This window comes from Rana temporaria, chromosome 7 (genome assembly GCF_905171775.1).
Source record: "Rana temporaria chromosome 7, aRanTem1.1, whole genome shotgun sequence".
NCBI lineage: Eukaryota > Metazoa > Chordata > Amphibia > Anura > Ranidae > Rana > Rana temporaria.
In genome coordinates, this window is record NC_053495.1 from 11,600,082 (window position 1) to 11,618,447 (window position 18,366).

The 18,366-nt window shown below is 44.4% G+C and overlaps 1 protein-coding gene across 1 annotated transcript in view; it reads left to right on the forward strand.

Annotated features, from left to right (window-relative positions):
- The first annotated feature begins 522 nt into the window (after nucleotides 1-522).
- C7H3orf84 (chromosome 7 C3orf84 homolog) overlaps nucleotides 523-18,366 on the forward strand; it is a 30,057-nt gene continuing 12,213 nt past the window's right edge. The window contains exons 1-2 of the mRNA XM_040358592.1: nucleotides 523-673; nucleotides 7,551-7,664. Of these exons, the coding sequence (XP_040214526.1) occupies nucleotides 647-673; nucleotides 7,551-7,664 (141 nt within the window). The 5' untranslated portion in view covers nucleotides 523-646. The remainder of the gene's footprint in view (nucleotides 674-7,550; nucleotides 7,665-18,366) is intronic.

The following is an 18,366-nucleotide window of genomic DNA, read 5'->3' on the forward strand; positions in this document are numbered from 1 at the left end:
TCGCTTCTGAGCGTGAGCTACTAGGGACAGGGGCGTTTTAAAAATGTTTTTTTTTTTTTTTTTTTACTTATTGTTTTTTTTTTTTTTTACACTTTTGTTTTACTTTTTCTTTTTTATAACTTTTATTCCTATTAGAAGGAATGTAAACATCCCTTGTAATAGGAATAGTGTGTGACAGGTACTCTTTTTGAGTGAGCCCAGGGGAATCATCCACAAAGCCCCTCGAAGCCAGAGACCAGGTTGAGCACAACTTGGGACAACTTGAACGTTTTTTTTTTGTTTTTTTTGGTTTAGTGGGTTTTTTATGTTTGTTTTTAATACATGACCTGAAATAAGTTATTTTTATTTATTTTTTGGTAATGTTACTAAATAAAGTATACTTTTTTTTTATTTTTAGGTTTAGGTTTATTTTTAGGTTTGTTAAATGATTCTCTGTGTGTTTACAATTGTATCAGCGATTGTGTTGCAGGATGGAATTCGGTCGCCGCTCACAGCCTTTACTTCCGGTCACTTGGCAACCATGTCAACAGCACCGTGGCAACCTATTAACAGTGCAAGAGACAGAAAATATACATGAACTTTGCCTGGATCTCTCACACACACACGTGAAATTAAAGGATTTGTATGCGGGTTCTGGAAGGAAGTGATGCCAGTCACCGTTACAGGATCCTGGGTAAGGGCATTCCTTCTTCTTATCATAAAGAATTCTCTGTGACACTCGTTTTTAGACACAGTGGCCCCCCCACTTAGAATATCTTTCCGAAGAATTGTGTTATGTCGTTATCCTTTTATTATTTGTGGGAGAAGGGGGTGCAGCAGAGGAAGTTTTGGCATCATTAACCACTTCAATACCGGGCACTCTCGCCCCGCCCTCCCTTCCTGCCCAGGTCAATTTTCAGATTTCAGCGCTGTCACACCTTGAATGACAATTGCGCGGTCATGCAACACTGTAACCAAATTAAATTTTTATAATTTTTTTTGAGACAGATAGAGCTCTTTTTTACTGTTTTTTTTTTCTTTTTTGCTAAATAAATCATAAAAAGACCAAAGATTAACCACTTAAAGCGGGGGTTCACCCTTAGAGGGCACTTTTCCCCCTTCGCTTCCTGCTCGTTATTACTAGGGGAATCGGCAATTTATTTTAAAATAGGTGCAGTACTTACCCGTTTACGAGACGCATCCTCTCCGTCGCTTCCGGGTATGGGCTTCGGGAATGGGCGGTCCTTCTTGATTGACAGGTTTCCGAGAGGCTTCCGACGGTCGCATCCATCGCGTCACGATTTTCCGAAAGAAGCCGAACGTCGGTGCGCAGGCGCAGTATAGAGCCGCACCGACGTTCGGCTTCTTTCGGCTACGAGTGACGCGATGGATGCGACCGTCGGAAGCCTCTCGGAAGAATGTCAATCAAGAAGGAACGCCCGCTCCCGAAGACCCATACCCGGAAGCGACGGAAGAAGATACAGCTCGAAAACGGGTAAGTACTGCACCTATTTTAATATAAATAGCCGATTCCCCTAGACCGAACGAGCAGGAAGCTAAGGGGAGATTTTTTTTTTTTTTTTAAATGGGTGAACTCCCGCTTTAAGACCCGGGCCATTATGCAGCTAAATTCGGCACTGCGTCGCTTTAACTTGACAATTGCGCGGTCGTGCGACGTGGCTCCAAAAACAAAATTGGCGTCCTTTTTTTCCCCACAAATGGAGCTTTCTTTCGGTGGTATTTGATCACCTCTGCGGTTTTGATTTTTTGCGCTATAAACAAAAATAGAGCGACAGTTTTGAAAAAAATTCTATATTTTTTACTTTTTTCTATAATAAATATCCCCCAAAAATGATATTACATTTTTTTTCCCCTCAGTTTAGGCCGATACGTATTCTTATACATATTTTTGGTAAAAAAAATCGCAATAATCATTTATTGATTGGTTTGCACAAAATGTATAGGCCCGGATCCACGAAGCAGTTAACGCTGGCGTATCTATTGATACGCCACGTAACTTCTAGGATGCTCCGGCGTATCTTTGTTTTGTATCCACAAAACAAGATACTCCTGAAGCTGGGCTAGATCCGACTGGCGTACGTCTTAGTACGCCGTCGGATCTAAGGTGCATATTTACGCTGGCCGGTAGGTGGCGCCTCCGTCGATTTCCGCGTCGAGTATGCAAATTAGCTAGATACGCCAATCCACAAACGTACGTCCGCCCGGCGCATTTTTTTACGCCGTTTACGTAAGGCTTTTTTCGGCATAACGTTACCCCTGCTCTATGAGGCGTACGCAATGTTAAGTATGGACGTCGGGCCAGCATCGAATTATCCATCGCGTACGTCGTTTGCGTAAAACGTTCGTGAATAGGGCTTTGAGTAAATTTACTTTCACGTCGAAAGCATTGACTATTTGCGGTGTGATTTCAAGCATGCGCACTGGGATACCCCCACGGACGGCGCATTTTTTCATTTACGTGGGGTCAATAGGAATTACCATACAACACGCCCACATCTTATCCATTTGAATTGCACGCCCTTACGCCGACACAGTTACACTACGCCGCCGTAACTTACGGCGCAAATTCTTTGTGGATATGGAAAATACGCTGTAAGTTACGGCGGCGTAGTGTATCTAAGCTACACTACGCCGGACTTAAAGATGCGCCGAGGTACGTGGATCTGGGCCATAGCGTCTACCAAATAGGGGATAGTTTTATTGCATTTTTATTAATATTTTTTTTTTACTAGTAATGTCGGCGATCAGCGACATTACTAGTAACACCGGACACTTTTGACACTATTTTGGGACCATTGTCATTTTTACAGCGAACAGTGCTATAAAAATGCACTGGTTACTGTGAAAATGACACTGGCAGTGAAGGGGTTAACCAGGAGGGGGCGCTGTAGGGGTTAAGTGTGCCCTAAGGGAGTGATTCTTACTGTGTGGGGGGGGGGGGGGTGGGTATAGCTGGGCGTGTGACTTCACTGATCGTCGTTCCCTATGACAGGGAACAGACGATCAGTGTCAGGCTAACTAGGAAGCACGGGGAGAGGTTTCTTTACACTCACCTCTCCCCGTTCTTCCTCTCTGTGACCCGATCGCGGGACACCGGTGGCGATCGGTCCGCTGTACCACGGGGACGGTCACGGAAAAGAGGACCGGGTCGCGAGCGCGCCGCCGGCAGCCCACGGCTAGGATCTTAAAGGGGACATGTACGCCCTTGAGTCCAGCCGTGCCATTTTGCCGAGGTATATCGGTTAAAAGAAAGCGGCTAAAAGAAAAACAATATATTTTTTTCTTATGCCCCTTTCACACTGGGTGTTTTCGCGAATACGGCTGTACGTCATTAACATTCACGTCAAATCCAATACGTCCTTGCAACGTAATTTGGTGCAATGCACACTGGGATATTTTACGGACGGCGCATGCGCCGTTCAAAAAAAACGTCAAAAAAGCGGGGGTCAAGTTAAATTTAAATACAACACGCCCCCAACATCCCCATTTGAAATTAGGCGGCCTTACGCCGCAACACATACGTTACGCCGCCGTAACTAAGGGCGCAAGTTCTTTCTGAATACAGAACTTGCGCCCAAAGTTACAGCGGCGTAACGTACGCCGGAAGAAAGGTGCGCTCATCTTTCTGAATCCGGCCCAGAGGCTCTAATTGGCTTCAAAAAAGGTTGGGCTCGGGGCGCAGGAACCCACCCACTTGTGACATTAGCGAATTAGGCTCCGTTTCCACTTGTGCAACTTGTCCTGTGACTTGGGCCTGCGAAGTCGCATGACAAGCCGTACCCCATGATTTCCAATGAGTGCCGTTCATATGTGTGCGACTTCAAGTCGCAGCGACTACAAAGCGGTCCCTGCACTTCTTTGGTCCCACTTTGATGAGGTCCTTCCGCATTACCGCCCATCCCTCTCCCGCAGGCGGGGGTGGGGGTGTTGCTGGTGCTCCCCCTGCATTCATGTCCCTTTCCGGGGGGAGGGGGATGGCCTTGAATCTCCCAAAATATTATTGAGCACCACCCGCCACTGAGGTATATATATCAGCGGTTGGCGCCGAGGGGTTAAATATAGGTGCAGCCTTCAGCACGTCTGACGTCGTTTTAACGTCTCCTGTTCCCGCGTTTCCAAATAATACATCTAGTTTAACCACTTCCTGACGGCCATACGACTTTGTACGGCCGCAGGGTGGTTCTAAATCTCTGACCCGCCGTCTTTTTACGGCCTCCGCGCCACTGGGATGCCGATGCGCGTGCCTAGCGGCCGCGATGTCCGCCAGGCACCCGCGATCGGCGGTTACAGAGACAAGGACGTGGATCTGTGTGTGTAATGATGAGGTGTAAACACAGATCCACGTCCTGTCAGGGAGAGGAGACCGATCTGTGTCTCTTGTACATAGGGACACAGATCGGTCACCTCCCCCAGTCAGTCCCCCTCCCCCACAGTTAGAAACACTATGCAGGGTACACATTTAACCCCTTCCTCACCCCCTAGTGTTAACCCCTTCCCTGCCAGTCACATTTATACAGTAATTAGTGCATATTTATAGCACTGATCGCTGTATAAATGTGAATGGTGCCAAAAATGTGTCAAAAGTGTCAGATGTGGCCGCCATAATGTCACAGTCCCAATAAAAATCGCAGATCGCCGCCATTACTAGTAAAAAAATAATAATAATAAAAAAAATTCTGTCCCCTATTTTGTAGGCGCTATAACTTTTGCGCAAACCAGTCGCTTATTGCGATTTTTTTTACCAAAAGTATGTAGAAGAATACGTATCGGCCTAGACTGAGAAAAAAAAATTGGGCTATTTATTATAGCAACAAGTAAAAAATATAATTTTTTTTTTTCAAAATTGTCGCTCTTTTTTTGTTTATAGCGCAAAAAATAAAAAGCGCAGAGGTGATCAAATACCACCAAAAGAAAGCTCTATTTGTGGGGGAAAAAGGACGACAATTTTGTTTGGGAGCCATGTCGCACGACCGCGCAATTGTCAGTTAAAGCGACGCAGTGCCGGAAGCTGAAATGTCACCTGGGCAGGAAGGGGGTATATGTGCCCAGTAAGCAAGTGGTTAATTACGACATCAGATTGTAACGTCTGATTTCCTGCCCCCGGCTTCCAGACAAAACCATATTTTTCGCCGTAAAACCGAATTCGCCCTTCTGATCGTCCCTGCGAGCCGCTTCATGTCTGAGGAAGCAAACAGCTTGAAGCCTCTGGGCAACCATCGTTCATTAATGTTTTACAAAAGTATTATTAGAACCCCTCCCCCGCTCCCCGGTATACCGCAAGTCGCTGCTTTAATTCCCAAAGGAGTTTATGATTCATAATTCATGGTGTAATTCCAGTGGCTCAATGTTGACTGTAGAATAAAATAGAAATAACAATGCTTTATTCAGATGATTCAGAAGTATCTATTGAAATACAATTCCAATGTATTCTATTTATTTTTTATTTTTTGATAGATGCAGCATTGCGCAAAATTAAATAATCTCCATGTAAACAATGGTCTTAAAATAAGGACTGCTTTCCCAGGGCAGCCATCACAAATTTTGGGGCCCCTTACACAGCCCCTATAAGGGGACCTTTGGGCCCCTTACAGGTGTATCGATAGCGATCCCTGCTATAAAAATGCATTGATTACTGTATAAATGTGACTGGCAGGGAAGGGGTTAACACTAGGGGGGCGATCAAGGGGTTAATGCATTCCCTAGGGAGTGATTCTTACTGTGGGGGGAGTGACTGGGGGAGGTAACCGATGGTTGTCCCTATGTACAAGGGACACACCATCGGTCTCCTCTCCCTGACAGGACATGGATCTGTGTGTTTACACCAGGGGTGTCCAAACTTTTTTCAAAGAGGGCCAGATTTGATGAAGTGAACATGCGTGAGGGCCGACCATTTTGCCTGACATTCTTTGAATCATTAAAATTAAATGCAAATAAACTAATACACTGCCCAACAAGAATTGTCTTTCCTTTGTGGCTGTGTGTGTTGAAGAGTCTAAAGATGAGCTTGGGCATTTTATTTGGATATACTGGGCCAGATTCAAGAAGCACTTGCGCCCGCGCAACCATAGGTTGCGCGGCGCAAGGGCTTACTTGCTCCGGTGTAACGAGTGCTCCTGATTCAGGAACCTCGTTACACCGACTGCAGCCTAGGATATGACAGACATAAGCCTCCTTATGCCTTCACATCTCAGGCTGCATTCTTGCGTTGGCCGCTAGGGGGCGCGGCCATTGGGATCGGCGTATAGTATGCAAATTGCATACTACCACCGATTCACAAAAGTTGCGCGGGCCCTGGGCACGCAAGGTACGGAGTTTCCGTACGGCAACTTTAGCGCAAGGTTGCTCCTGCTAATAGCAGGGGCAGCCAATGCTAAAGTATAGCTGCGCTTCCCGCTCGTGAAATTTAAATTTCACGTCGGTTACTTAAGTGATTCGTGAATGGCGCTGGACGCCATTCACGTTCACTTAGAAGCAAATGACGTCCTTGCGACGTCATTTGCCGCAATGCACGTCGGGAAAGTTTCCCGACGGAGCATGCGCTGTTCGCTCGGCGCGGGAGCGCGCCTAATTTAAATGATTCCCGCCCCCGGCGGGATCATTTACATTAGGCGCCCTTACGCAGGGCTAATTAGCATTGCGCCCGCGCAATTTACGGAGCTAATGCTCCGTGAATCGCGGGCAAAACGAAATATTTGCGTGGGCGCAGAGAAAAATCTTTGCTCTTTGCCCACGCAAATATTGCCCCGATCTACCTGAATCTGGGCCACTGTATTTATCGGCCATTGCCATTGCCATGAATGCAGCCTCACAAGTACCATGAATGCAGCCTCACCATTGCAATTAATGCAGCCCCACCATTGACATGAATGCAGCCTCTGAATGCCCGGCACTCGTAGATTCATTGGGGGCTACAAAACAGATATATATATCCAAATTACCAGTGGGGCCACATTAAAATGAAACGAGGGCCGCATTTGGCCCCCGGGCCTGACTTTGGACATGCCTGGTTTACACACACAGATCGACGGTCCTGCTCAGTTAGTGGGCAATCGCGGGTGCCCAGGGGGCCATCGCGGCCGCAGGACACTCGCATCGGGTTCCCAGTGACGCGGCGCGCGTGCACCTCCTAGTGGCTTGTAAAGACGCGACGTCATATGACGTCCGCCCAGAACAACAGGGTCTTCCTCGGCAGACGGATGACAAGTGGTTAAAATTCAATATCTAACCAGTCAGATATATATCACTATATAAACTTACTTTCCTGTTAAAAATAAGTGTAAAATAGAAAACTCCGGTGGGTGTAACAAGATGTCCGCTTTCCCCCTTCTCAGAGTATCCTTACTATGGAGGAGTGCGGGGTGTAGCAAGATGGCGGCGACGGAGCGTCACTTCCGTTACCAATTCTGACGGGTCGCCAAATCTGACGAAACACCTGCAACTGAGAAAATGGCAGCTTCCCCCCTTTGTATTTCCACGCGGGCATTTCCCAATGTTTACAGATTCCCTTTTGGCCAGCAAATCAACTAATTGTCGTCACTTCTTTCTTTCAGTTCCCCAGCGGCTTTCATGGACACTTTCGAAGCCACATGCGGAATGACATCTGCCAGGAATACCGAACGGCGGCCAGGCCACCGCCACCCAAGGCCTTCGCCCAGCGAATTAAAGTGAGTGGGGGCGGCATGGCAAAGCTATGGAGTTGATTTGTTAACCACTTATGCCTACTGGGCATTTAAACCCCCCTTCCTGCCCAGGCCAATTTTCAGCTTTCAGCGCTGTCACACTTTGAATGACAATTGCGCAGTCATGCATCACTGTACCCAAATGACATTTTTTTTATTATTTTTTTCACACAAATAGAGCTTTCTTTCGGTGGTCTTTAATCACTACTGGGGTTTTTACGTCGTTTCCGTAAGGCTTTTTTCGGCATATAGTTACCCCTGCTATATGAGGCGTATCCTATGTTAAGTATGGCCGTCGTTCCCGCGTCGAGTTTTGAAAATTTTACGTCGTTTGCGTATATAGGGCTGGACGTAATTTACGTTCACGTAGAAAGCAATGACAATTTGCGGCGGAATTTCGAGCATGCGCGGGGTCACAGTTAATATACATAAAACACGCCCACATCATCCACATTTGAATTAGGTGGGCTTACGCCGACACAAATACGTTACGCCGCCGTAACTAAGGGCGCAAATTGTTTCTGAATACAGAACTTGCGCCCTAAATTACGGCGGCGTAACGTATCTGAGATACGTTACGCCGGGGCATAAAGATAGACGATTCTATCTGAATCTATCCCAGTGTATCTGGTGGGCATCAGACCCAGGCCCCCGGTGCTACAAGGCGACGGTGCTGCAGTTCTTCGCTTTTCCATTGACCTACATTCTAGAACTCGGTGCGGCGCCCCCCCCCCCTATACTCTCTGATGTCTGATAAACCGCGGCGCTGTAACTCACAAAGAAGTGTTAGGCGTCCCACCTGTAAGAGATGAAAGTGTGAATTTAGAGAACTGGCGGTGTCATTACCGTCCTCTGATATGAATTATAAATGAACAGGAGGGGGTTACAACATCCTCACCTGCAGACGGGGCCCGGCCCGTGTCGGCTTTGCCTGAACTGTCATCGCTGATTAAAGCTTTTATGTTGAAAAGGAATCCGGACTTTTCTAAAGCCGATTCTCGGGGTTTGTGTGCGGAACATCATTTGTTTCTTCAAAGCTCGGCGCTGACATGTTTGTTTACAACCCGCTAATAAAAATATTTACCTTGGGATATTGATTTGTTTAACCTTCGAATGGTGAGGCCAAAGCAAAGATCTCCTAATAGGGGAGTTTTCAACAATGTGTGTGTTTTGTACAATGTCTTCCAAGCCAAACGTCCTACAAACACCGCAAACATATAAATATAAAAGATAGAGGGTTATTATGACAAGTTATACTGCAGCGTGCTGAGAGAAAATCTTAGGCTGCATTCACACCTGAACGCGGCGTATTTTACTGCGATTTGCCGCAACAAATTGCGTCGTTTTGTCCCGCGATTTGCCGCGACAAAACGCGGTAAAATACGCTGCGGTAACATACACAGGAGTGATCAACATTGTCAGCTATGGCCGAACGCCGAAAGCCGCCTGAAAAAAAGGTCCGGGACTTGTTTTGAGCTTCAGGCGTTTCGGCGTTCGGCGTGGAGATGTGAACCATCTCCATAGCCGACAATGTAAAATCACCCCTCCAGTGTATTGCAGGCTGCAATAGCGTCGCGCTACAGGCGACAATACGCCGAGGTGTGAATGGAGCCTTAAAGTGGTAGTAAATACAGCTTGGTGACTTGTACCTACCTTATAATAAAGCTTACCTGTAGAAACATGGGTTGTCCTGATACCACTTTTTTAAAACCACAAGTACCAATACTTTTTCCAAGTACTCGCCGAGCAGGACTGTCTTTAAGGCGGAGGTTCCGCGGGTTCTGCATTTTTTTTGAAAATCTGCAATGCTTTGTAATCTATATAACACGGTACTATTCACTTGCTAGCCGCTCGTCCGTCTGTTCCGTTTTCGTCAAAAAGAATAAGTTATAAAAACTAGTCCTGGGCTTTTCCATCTTGCTTGTGGGCATTTTGAAGCCCACAAGCAAACACTTCCTGGATTCCGTGTCACGTGACACTCGAGCTAGCGCGAGAATACACGCCTAGCTATTTTGGATGGTCTCCTGTGAGTGTTGAAACGTCACTCCCAGGAGACCTTGCGCACAGCTCCCATTACGCCTCGAGTTGTCGGGGAAAAGGAGCGACACGCCCACTCCCCGCAGGGAAGAAGACCCGGAAGTGAGGCTGAATACAGGTAAGGGTACAGATCTTGAAAAAAATTACAACGCTACAGGCATTTATTAAGGCTGCAGAAATGTTAGATAGAAAGTTCAGTTTGAGGGTGAACCTTCGCTTTAAGGCAGAGCAAAAGGGGAAGCTGCCTTGGGCCCTGTCATTGTTGTGGGGCCCAAAGCAGCTGCCTCATACTTGCCAACTATCCCAGTTTAAATTCCCTTGTCCCTTGAAGTTTTAGTCCTGTGCTGTGTCCTGATATCTCAGGTGTGAAGTGCTGCTACTAATGCTGCCCAACTCTGCCCTATTGTTGTGTACAGAGGACTCACCTGCAGACCCTGTGTTTACATGTAAATAACCGTCATTCATATGTAAATAACACCAGAACTCTTATGTAAATAGCAGCGGCATTCATATGTAAATAGCTGAGAGTGGCGGCGTTCATATGTATATCATGCCCCTCTGCAGTGAGGAGATGATGTGTTGTAACCTCTAGCAACCAATCAGTGAGCAGTATTACTGTACAGTAATCTCTAGCAACCAATCAACAAGAAGAAATCATGTGCTGTAACCTCTAGCAACTAATTAGTAAGTGGTAATGATATGCTGTAACCTCTGGCAACCAATCCCAATCACTGCCTGATCTGATACAAGAAACTGATTGTAAGTCTAGCCGATACTTTTTGTATTTCTCAGAGCAGGTGGAGAGCAAAATTGCATGGGGGCCCCATTTTACATAATGCTTTTTTTGGGGGGTGGGGGAGTGGACGGTGTCAGTGTTTTTTTTATGTTATATTTACAATTTAAACTTTTCAATATTTATTTATTACAATTCTTATATATATATATATATATATATATATATATATATATATATATATATATATATATATATATATATATATATATATATATATATATAAAGAATTGTAATAAGTAAATATTGAAAAGTTTAAATTGTAAAAATAATAAAGGAAAAAAAACACTGACACCGTCCACTCCCCCACCCCCCAAAAAAAGCATTATGTAAAAAAAAAAAAAGGATAACAAAAAAAAAACGAAACAAAGAAAAATTGTAAAAAAATAAAATTGTAATAAATATATATATATATTTATTAGTCCTTTACGAAATTTTTTTTTTTTTTTTAGATGCTTTCAAAGTGTTGTTGCTAGGCAGAATAGTTAATCTTCCCACTTCCTGCACATAGGTGCTTAAGCTTCCTAACCTACACCGCACAGACTCCTGGGAATGTAGTGGGTGTAACTTTCCAGGAGTCTGTGCATTCCCCAGTCTCAAAGAATCATGTGACTTTGACAGCACAGGTGCTGAAACCTGATCTGACACTGCTTGTGCAGCACTGAGCATGTGCGAGATTTGCAAGGCTGAAATCCAGGAAGTCATACAGTCTGGCTTCATGATGCCCACACTTAAGATGGCCCCAGTCAATTTCTATTTTATAAAGTGTCTAAATGCTGTAACAACCTAACAAAACAGACCTTAGTTTACAGACTAACTTTACTAGAATACATTAAGCTTGTGTATTACAGGGGTATTTATATTTAAAAAGTGTAATGCTCAGTGACAGTCATGAATGAAAAGAGTCGGTGATCACTCACTCTGTGGGAGGGATGAAATGCGTCGACGCGTCGACTCTTTCAGATTTATTTTACATGTATTCATTTTATTCTGTTTGAAAAATGCACAGCACTTGCACTTTAGTCATTTGTATTGCGCTTTGGGTTTGTTTGCGCTGTGGTTTGCATTTTTACATATTTTGACATTTGTCATGAACAGCAGCAACAAGATAAGTACACATAGGCACTAGTTTATTCAGCGTGGGTGATTTTGTTTATTTTAGTTTTTCCGGTACCTTATCGCCCGCTCGTTGCTGACTCCGGCTCTTCCTAGCGCCTGTGGTCACGGTGTGCTCCTGTCTCAAGCCTGCTGGGAGCTCTGGTAAGCCGCACATCCAGAACCTGCAATCCCAGCAGAGTGCTAAAATCACCGCCAATACTAGTAAAAAAAAAATAATAATATAAAAAATGCCATAAATCTATCCCCTATTTTGTAGACGCTATAACCTTTGCGCAAACCAATCAATATACACTTATTGCGATTTTTTTTTTTTTACCAAAAATATGAAGAAGAATATATATCAACCTAAACTGATGAAGACATTTTTTTTGGGGGGGGGGGGGGATATTTATTATAGCAAAAAGTATAAAATATCGTATTTTTTTCAAAGTTGTTGGTTTTTTTGTTTATAGTGCAAAAAATAAAAACAGCAAAGATGATCAAATACCACCAAAAGAAAGTTCTATTTGTTGGAAAAAAAAGGACGTAAATTTTGTTTGGAAAACACGTCGCACGACCGCGCAATTGTCAGTTAACCATTTAAGCCCCGGACCAAAATGCAGCTAAAGGACCCGGCAAAGGTTTTGCGATTCAGCACTGCGTCGCTTTAACAGACAATTGCGCGGTCGTGCGACGTGGCTCCCAAACAAAATTGGCGTCCTTTTTTTTCCACAAATAGAGCTTTCTTTTGGTGGTATTTGATCACCTCTGCGGTTTTTATTTTTTGCGCTATAAAATAGAGCGACAATTTTGAAAAAAATTCAATATTTTTTACTTTTTGCTATAATAAATATCCCCCAAAAATATATAAAAAAACGTTTTTTTTCCCTCAGTTTAGGCCGATGCATATTTATCTACCTACTTTTGGTAAAAAAAATTGCAATAAGCGTTTATCGATTGGTTTGCGCGAAATTTATAGCGTTTATAAAATAGGGGATAGTTTTATTGCATTTTTATAAAAAAAAAACATTTTTTACTACTAATGGCGGCGATCAGCGATTTTTCTCGTGACCGCGACATTATGGCGGACACTTCGGACAATTTTGACACATTTTTGGGACCATTGTCATTTTCACAGCAAAAAATGCATTTAAAATGCATTGTTTACTGTGAAAATGACAATTGCAGTTTGGGAGTTAACCACAAGGGGGCGCTGAAGGGGTTATGTGTGACCTCATTTGTGTTTCTAACTGTAGGGGGGTGTGGCTGTAGGTGTGACGTCATCGATTGTGATTCCCTATAAAAGGGAACACACGATCGATGACGCCGCCACAGTGAAGAACTGGGAAGCTGTGTTTACACACGGCTCTCCCTGTTCTTCAGCTCCGGGGACCGATCGCGGGAATCCAGCGGCGATCGGGTCCGCGGGTCCCGCGGTCCTTTAGACCCCTTTCACACTGCCAGCGCCCGAAAAACGCTGGCAAAGCGTCGCTGAGACCCCTTTCACACTGGGGCGTTTTTTCAGGTGCTTTTGCGTTAAAAAAAGCCCCCTGTGGGAAGTGGGCTTTAGGAGCGGTGTATTCAACGCTCCTAAAGCGCTGCAAAGAAGCTGCTTGCAGGACTTTTTTTGACGCCCTTCCAGCGCAGCGCCTCAGTGTGAAAACACTTTTAGCCGGATTCAGAGAGAGTTACGGCGGCGTATCAGCAGATACGCCGTCGTAACTCTGAATCTACGCCGTCGTAAATTTAAGCGTATTCTGGAAACCAGATACGCTTAAATTAGGCTAAGATACCAGCGGCGTAAGTCTCCTACGCCATCGTATCTTTGGGTGCATATTTACGCTGGCCGCTAGGTGGCGCTTCCGTTGTTTTCCGCATCGAATATGCAAATGAGCAAGATACGCCGATTCACGAACGTACGTGCGTCCGTCGCAATTAGTTACGCCGTTTACGTAAGAGATACGCCGGCGTAAAGATAAAGCTGCTCCCTAGGTGGCGCAGCCCATGCAAGGTATGGACGTCGGAACAAGCCTATCTTTTTACGTCGTTTGCGTAAGTCGTACGCGAATAGGGCTGTGCGTAAGTTACGTTCACATCGTAGGCAGTGTTCGACGTATCTTAGGCATTCTATCCGACGCATGCGCACTGGGATACGTCCACGGACGGGGCATGCGCCGTTCGTTAAAAACGTCAATCACGTCGGGTCACGAGTCATTAACATAAAACACGCCCCCCTGTTCCTCATTTGAATTAGGCGCGCTTAGGCCGGCCCATTTACGCTACGCCGCCGTAACTTAGGAGGCAAGTGCTTTGTGAATACAGCACTTGCCTCTCTGACTTGCGGCGGCGTAGCGTATATGTGATACGCTACGCCGCCTCAAAGTTAAGCCAGTCTTTCTGAATCTGGCTATTTGGCTTTCACATTGGGATTGCAGATGCAGCTTCTTTCAGGCGCTTTTTTTTAACGCTAAAGCGCCTGAAAAACGCCCCAGTGTGAAAGGGGCCTTAGTGTCCCTTTAAGTCGGTGCCAAGGAAATAAAATATGCTGGCGGAGGACCTTACACGCCGGGTGTTTGGGCAAATCTTTGCAAAATGTTATCTTTTGGGCTGTTTATTGCTCCAGATGAGACACATTCCAGATCTAGGGCATGATAAGGTGGAAGTGAAGCAGCACACCGCAAGCACTTAGCGCAGTCCTTTCCCCGACAACGTGAGTTGCAGATTATTCCATTTTAGGAGATGCAGACATGACCGCACTTTCCTCCTCGCTGTACTTCAGAGAATAAGCAGAAGATTTTACAGATAATTGTGCAATCGCATTCAGCCGCTCTCAGCTCCAGATTGCTCGGGTTTGTTTTTTTTTCTTGCATTGACATTTCTTAATGTTCATCTACATTTCTTTGCACTCACCAGTCTTTTGCATCGCTCAGAACTTTCACAATTACCAGCAACCTTAAATCGAACTAAGTGGTGCTCTTCAGCTATTCAGCCGCACAGTGTCCTAGAAGAGGCAGAACACAGAAATCCAATTCTGAAATGTCATTAATATAAGAAAGGCCTCGACTTCCAGGCTCGGGGCAATGCTGGTAAATATTTGTGCGCTCAGCGGGTGCCCATTAACCTCCCTGGCGGTATGATTCTTTCAGAAAAAACATGCTGAAAGCGGTACCATTATTTGCAAGGAAATTTGGCGTTTTATATTGTAGGTCTGTAATTTTTAAAAATAACTCACTTAAATCTGACCAAACAAGATTCTAATAGGCATCCCGGGTATGATTTTTTTTTTAAAAACAAAATTATAAATTATAATATAATAAATAATTATAAATAATTATAACAAATAATAATATAATTATAATAAAAATTATTCAATAATGTAATCAACTCAAAATCACTGAAATTTGCTCAGTTGCAGAATTGTCGCTGTCATTACTTTTATTTTTTTATGAGGAATTTCCCCACAAATCGCTATCGCACAATTCTGCAAGTGATTATAATTTATTATCGCTGTTTTCTAGCTGATCTAAAACTATTTTTGACATAAAGGGACACTTTTGGTTGCTATGGACAATCTACAGTTTGCAGTCAGAAAGAACAGTTTTTATTATATAAAAGTACATGTAGGACACTGGACAGACCACTAGGGACAAGGGGGGGGGGTGTGTATTTTTTACATACAGTACTGTAATCTATAAGATTACAGTATACTGTATGTAATGTGTTTGTTTAGGTTTTTGAATTTGGCGCCGTTCTCCGTCCCCGTGCGTCGTAACGTCGCAGGGAACGGAGATCGGCGGCACAGGAGGACACTGTGTGAATCGAGCGAGGTCCTGCTCGCTCACACAGCTCGGTGGCATCGCTGGATCCAGGGACAAGGTAAGTAAACCATGCCTGTGGATCCAGCGAGGCGAGCCCGAGTCTGACTCGGGGTTACCGATCCTAGCACAAAAATCTAACCCCGAGTCAGACTCGGGAACACCGCTCAGGAGGTTAAAGTACGTTTTAGGCTTTTTTTTTGGGTGCATTTTACTTGTCAGTGATCAAATGCATGCAAACATTTTTCTAATCACACCGTCACATGACATGCGAAGACCGGAGAAAAGACTGGACAGCAGCACTTCCACGAAATTCTTAAAATGGTAAAAAACGGAAACAGCACTACAAGTCACAGCAGACAGTGGGGTGGATAGCTGACGCGTTTCGCACTGGGGTATCAGCGCTTAGTCATAGCTCACATGACATGCGGTTTAGCCACTTCAGCCCCGGAGGATTTGGCTTCCAAAGGACCAGGCCATTTTTTTTTTTGCGATACGGCACTGCGCCGCTGTAATTGACAATTGCGCATTCGTGCGATGTGGTACCTAAACAAAAGACGTCCTTTTTCCCCACAAATAGAGCTTTCTTTTGGTGGTATTTAACCACTTAAGACCCGGACCAAAATGCAGGTAAAGGACCCGTCCAGTTTTTGCGATTCGGCACTGCGTCGCTTTAACTGACAATTGCGCGGTCATGCGACGTGGCTCCCAAACAAAATTGGCGTCCTTTTTTTCCCACAAATAGAGCTTTCTTTTGGTGATATATGATCACCTCTGCGGTTTTTATTTTTTGCGCTATAAACAAAAATAGAGCAACAATTTTGAAAAAAATTCTATGACCTAGATTCACGTACCTGGGCGCATCTCATATGCGCTACGCCGACGTAAAACAGGGAGCCCAGAACAGTATTCTCAAAGGACTCGCGCCGTACGTTGCTCCGGCGTAGTGTAAATAGGCCGGGCGGAAGCCCGCCTAATTCAAAGTAGGCAGGTAGTGGGCGTGCTTCATTTAAATTAACCGTGACCCCATGTAAATGAGTGGCCGATCAAAACGACACATGCGCGCGCATGCTTAGAATCACGTCGAATATACGCCCAAACATACGACGCCTCAATGCCTATTACGTGAACGCAACCTACGCACAGCCCCATTCACGTCATAGGCTCGTAAACGATGTAAAATTTGACGCTTGTTCCGACGTCCATACCTTAACATTAGCTGTGCCTCATATAGCAGGGATAACTTTACGACGGACGTACGCCTTACGTAAACGGCGTAGATTACAGCGACGGGCGCAAGTACGTGCGTGAATCGGCGTATCTAGGTCATTTGCATATTCAACGCGTAAATCTACGGAAGCACCCCTAGCAGCCAGCGTAAATATGCGCCTAAGATACGACGGCGTAGGAGACTTACGTTAGTCGGATGAGACCAGAATTCAGGCGTATCTAGTATAGGGAATAGGGCGCATAGATACGACGGCACATCTGTTCACTTACGCTGCGTATCTGTAGATACGCCAGCGTAAGTGTTCTCTGAATCTAGCTCAATATTTTTTCCTTTTTGCTGTAATAAATATCCCCCAAAAATATATAAACAAAACATTATTTTTCCTCAATTTAGGCCGATACGTATTCTTCTACCTATTTTTGGTAAAAACAAATCGCAATAAGCGTTTATCGATTGGTTTGCGCAAAATTTATAGTGTTTACAAAATAGGGGATAGTTTTATTGCATTTTTATGAATTTTATGAATAATTTTGGGGGTTTACGTATCGGCCTAAACTGAGGAAAAAATATTGTTTTTTTATATCTTTTTTGGGGATATTTATTATAGCAAAAAGTAAAAAATATTGCATTTTTTTCAAAATTGTCACTCTATTTTTGTTTATAGCGCAAAAAAAACCCCCCCGCAGAGGTGATCAAATACCACCAAAAGAAAGCTCTATTTGTGGGAAAAAAAGGACGCCAATTTTGTTTGGGAGCCACGTCGCACGACCGCGCAATTGTCAGTTAAAGTGACGCAGTGCCGAATCGCAAAAAGGGGCCTGGTCCTTTACCTGCATAATGGTCCGGGTCTTAAGTGGTTAAAGGATCTGCTACTGACAGCTTTACCCTCTGTATATATCCTGTAGAAGTACTATTGTATATACAAAATATACATAGCTTTATGTCTATAAGGCACGCTCTGTGTTGTGCTATTGGAACTTTCCATCTAGCGGGCTGCGTAATTAGGATTCGTTGTCATAGGATTAATGTTCATTAGAGCTCTATAATTATTACAACAAAATGATTACATGTTATAGAACATTGCGTTTCTTCTTTGCCGCAGAATTCCAGGAATTAGCTGATAAATTGGAGTTGTTGCAGTCGCTTGGCTTTTAATTACTTCTCAGATGTATGATTTGATTATGAAGCTCCTGACAGGCTTCCGATGATGAGAAGTACGCATGATGCAACATTAAAGCATGTATACAAAATTATATATATATATTATCAGCAGTTGCTACGGCTAGAAGTAAAAAAAAAAAAACATGTTTTATACTATTTATATCTTATAGCAGCTCTCCAACATACACTATGGGGTAGATTCAGATAGGTTAGTGGATCTTTACATCCACGTAACCTATCTGACTTACGATCTGCCGGCGCTAGTTTCTGAGGCAAGTACCTAATTCAGAAAGCACTTACCTCAAAACTTGCGGCGGCGTATCGTAATTTCCCCTGGCGGAATTCAAATTCCGTGGCTAGGGGCGTCTAAAATTTAAATCAGGCGTGTCCCCGCGCCGAACGAACTGCGCATGCGCCGTCCGCTAAATTTCCCAGCGTGCATTGCTCCAAATGACGTCGCTAGGACGTCATTGGTTTCGACGTGAACGTAAATTATGTCCACCCGTATTCGCGAACGACTTACGCAAACGACGTAAAAAATTAAAAATTCGA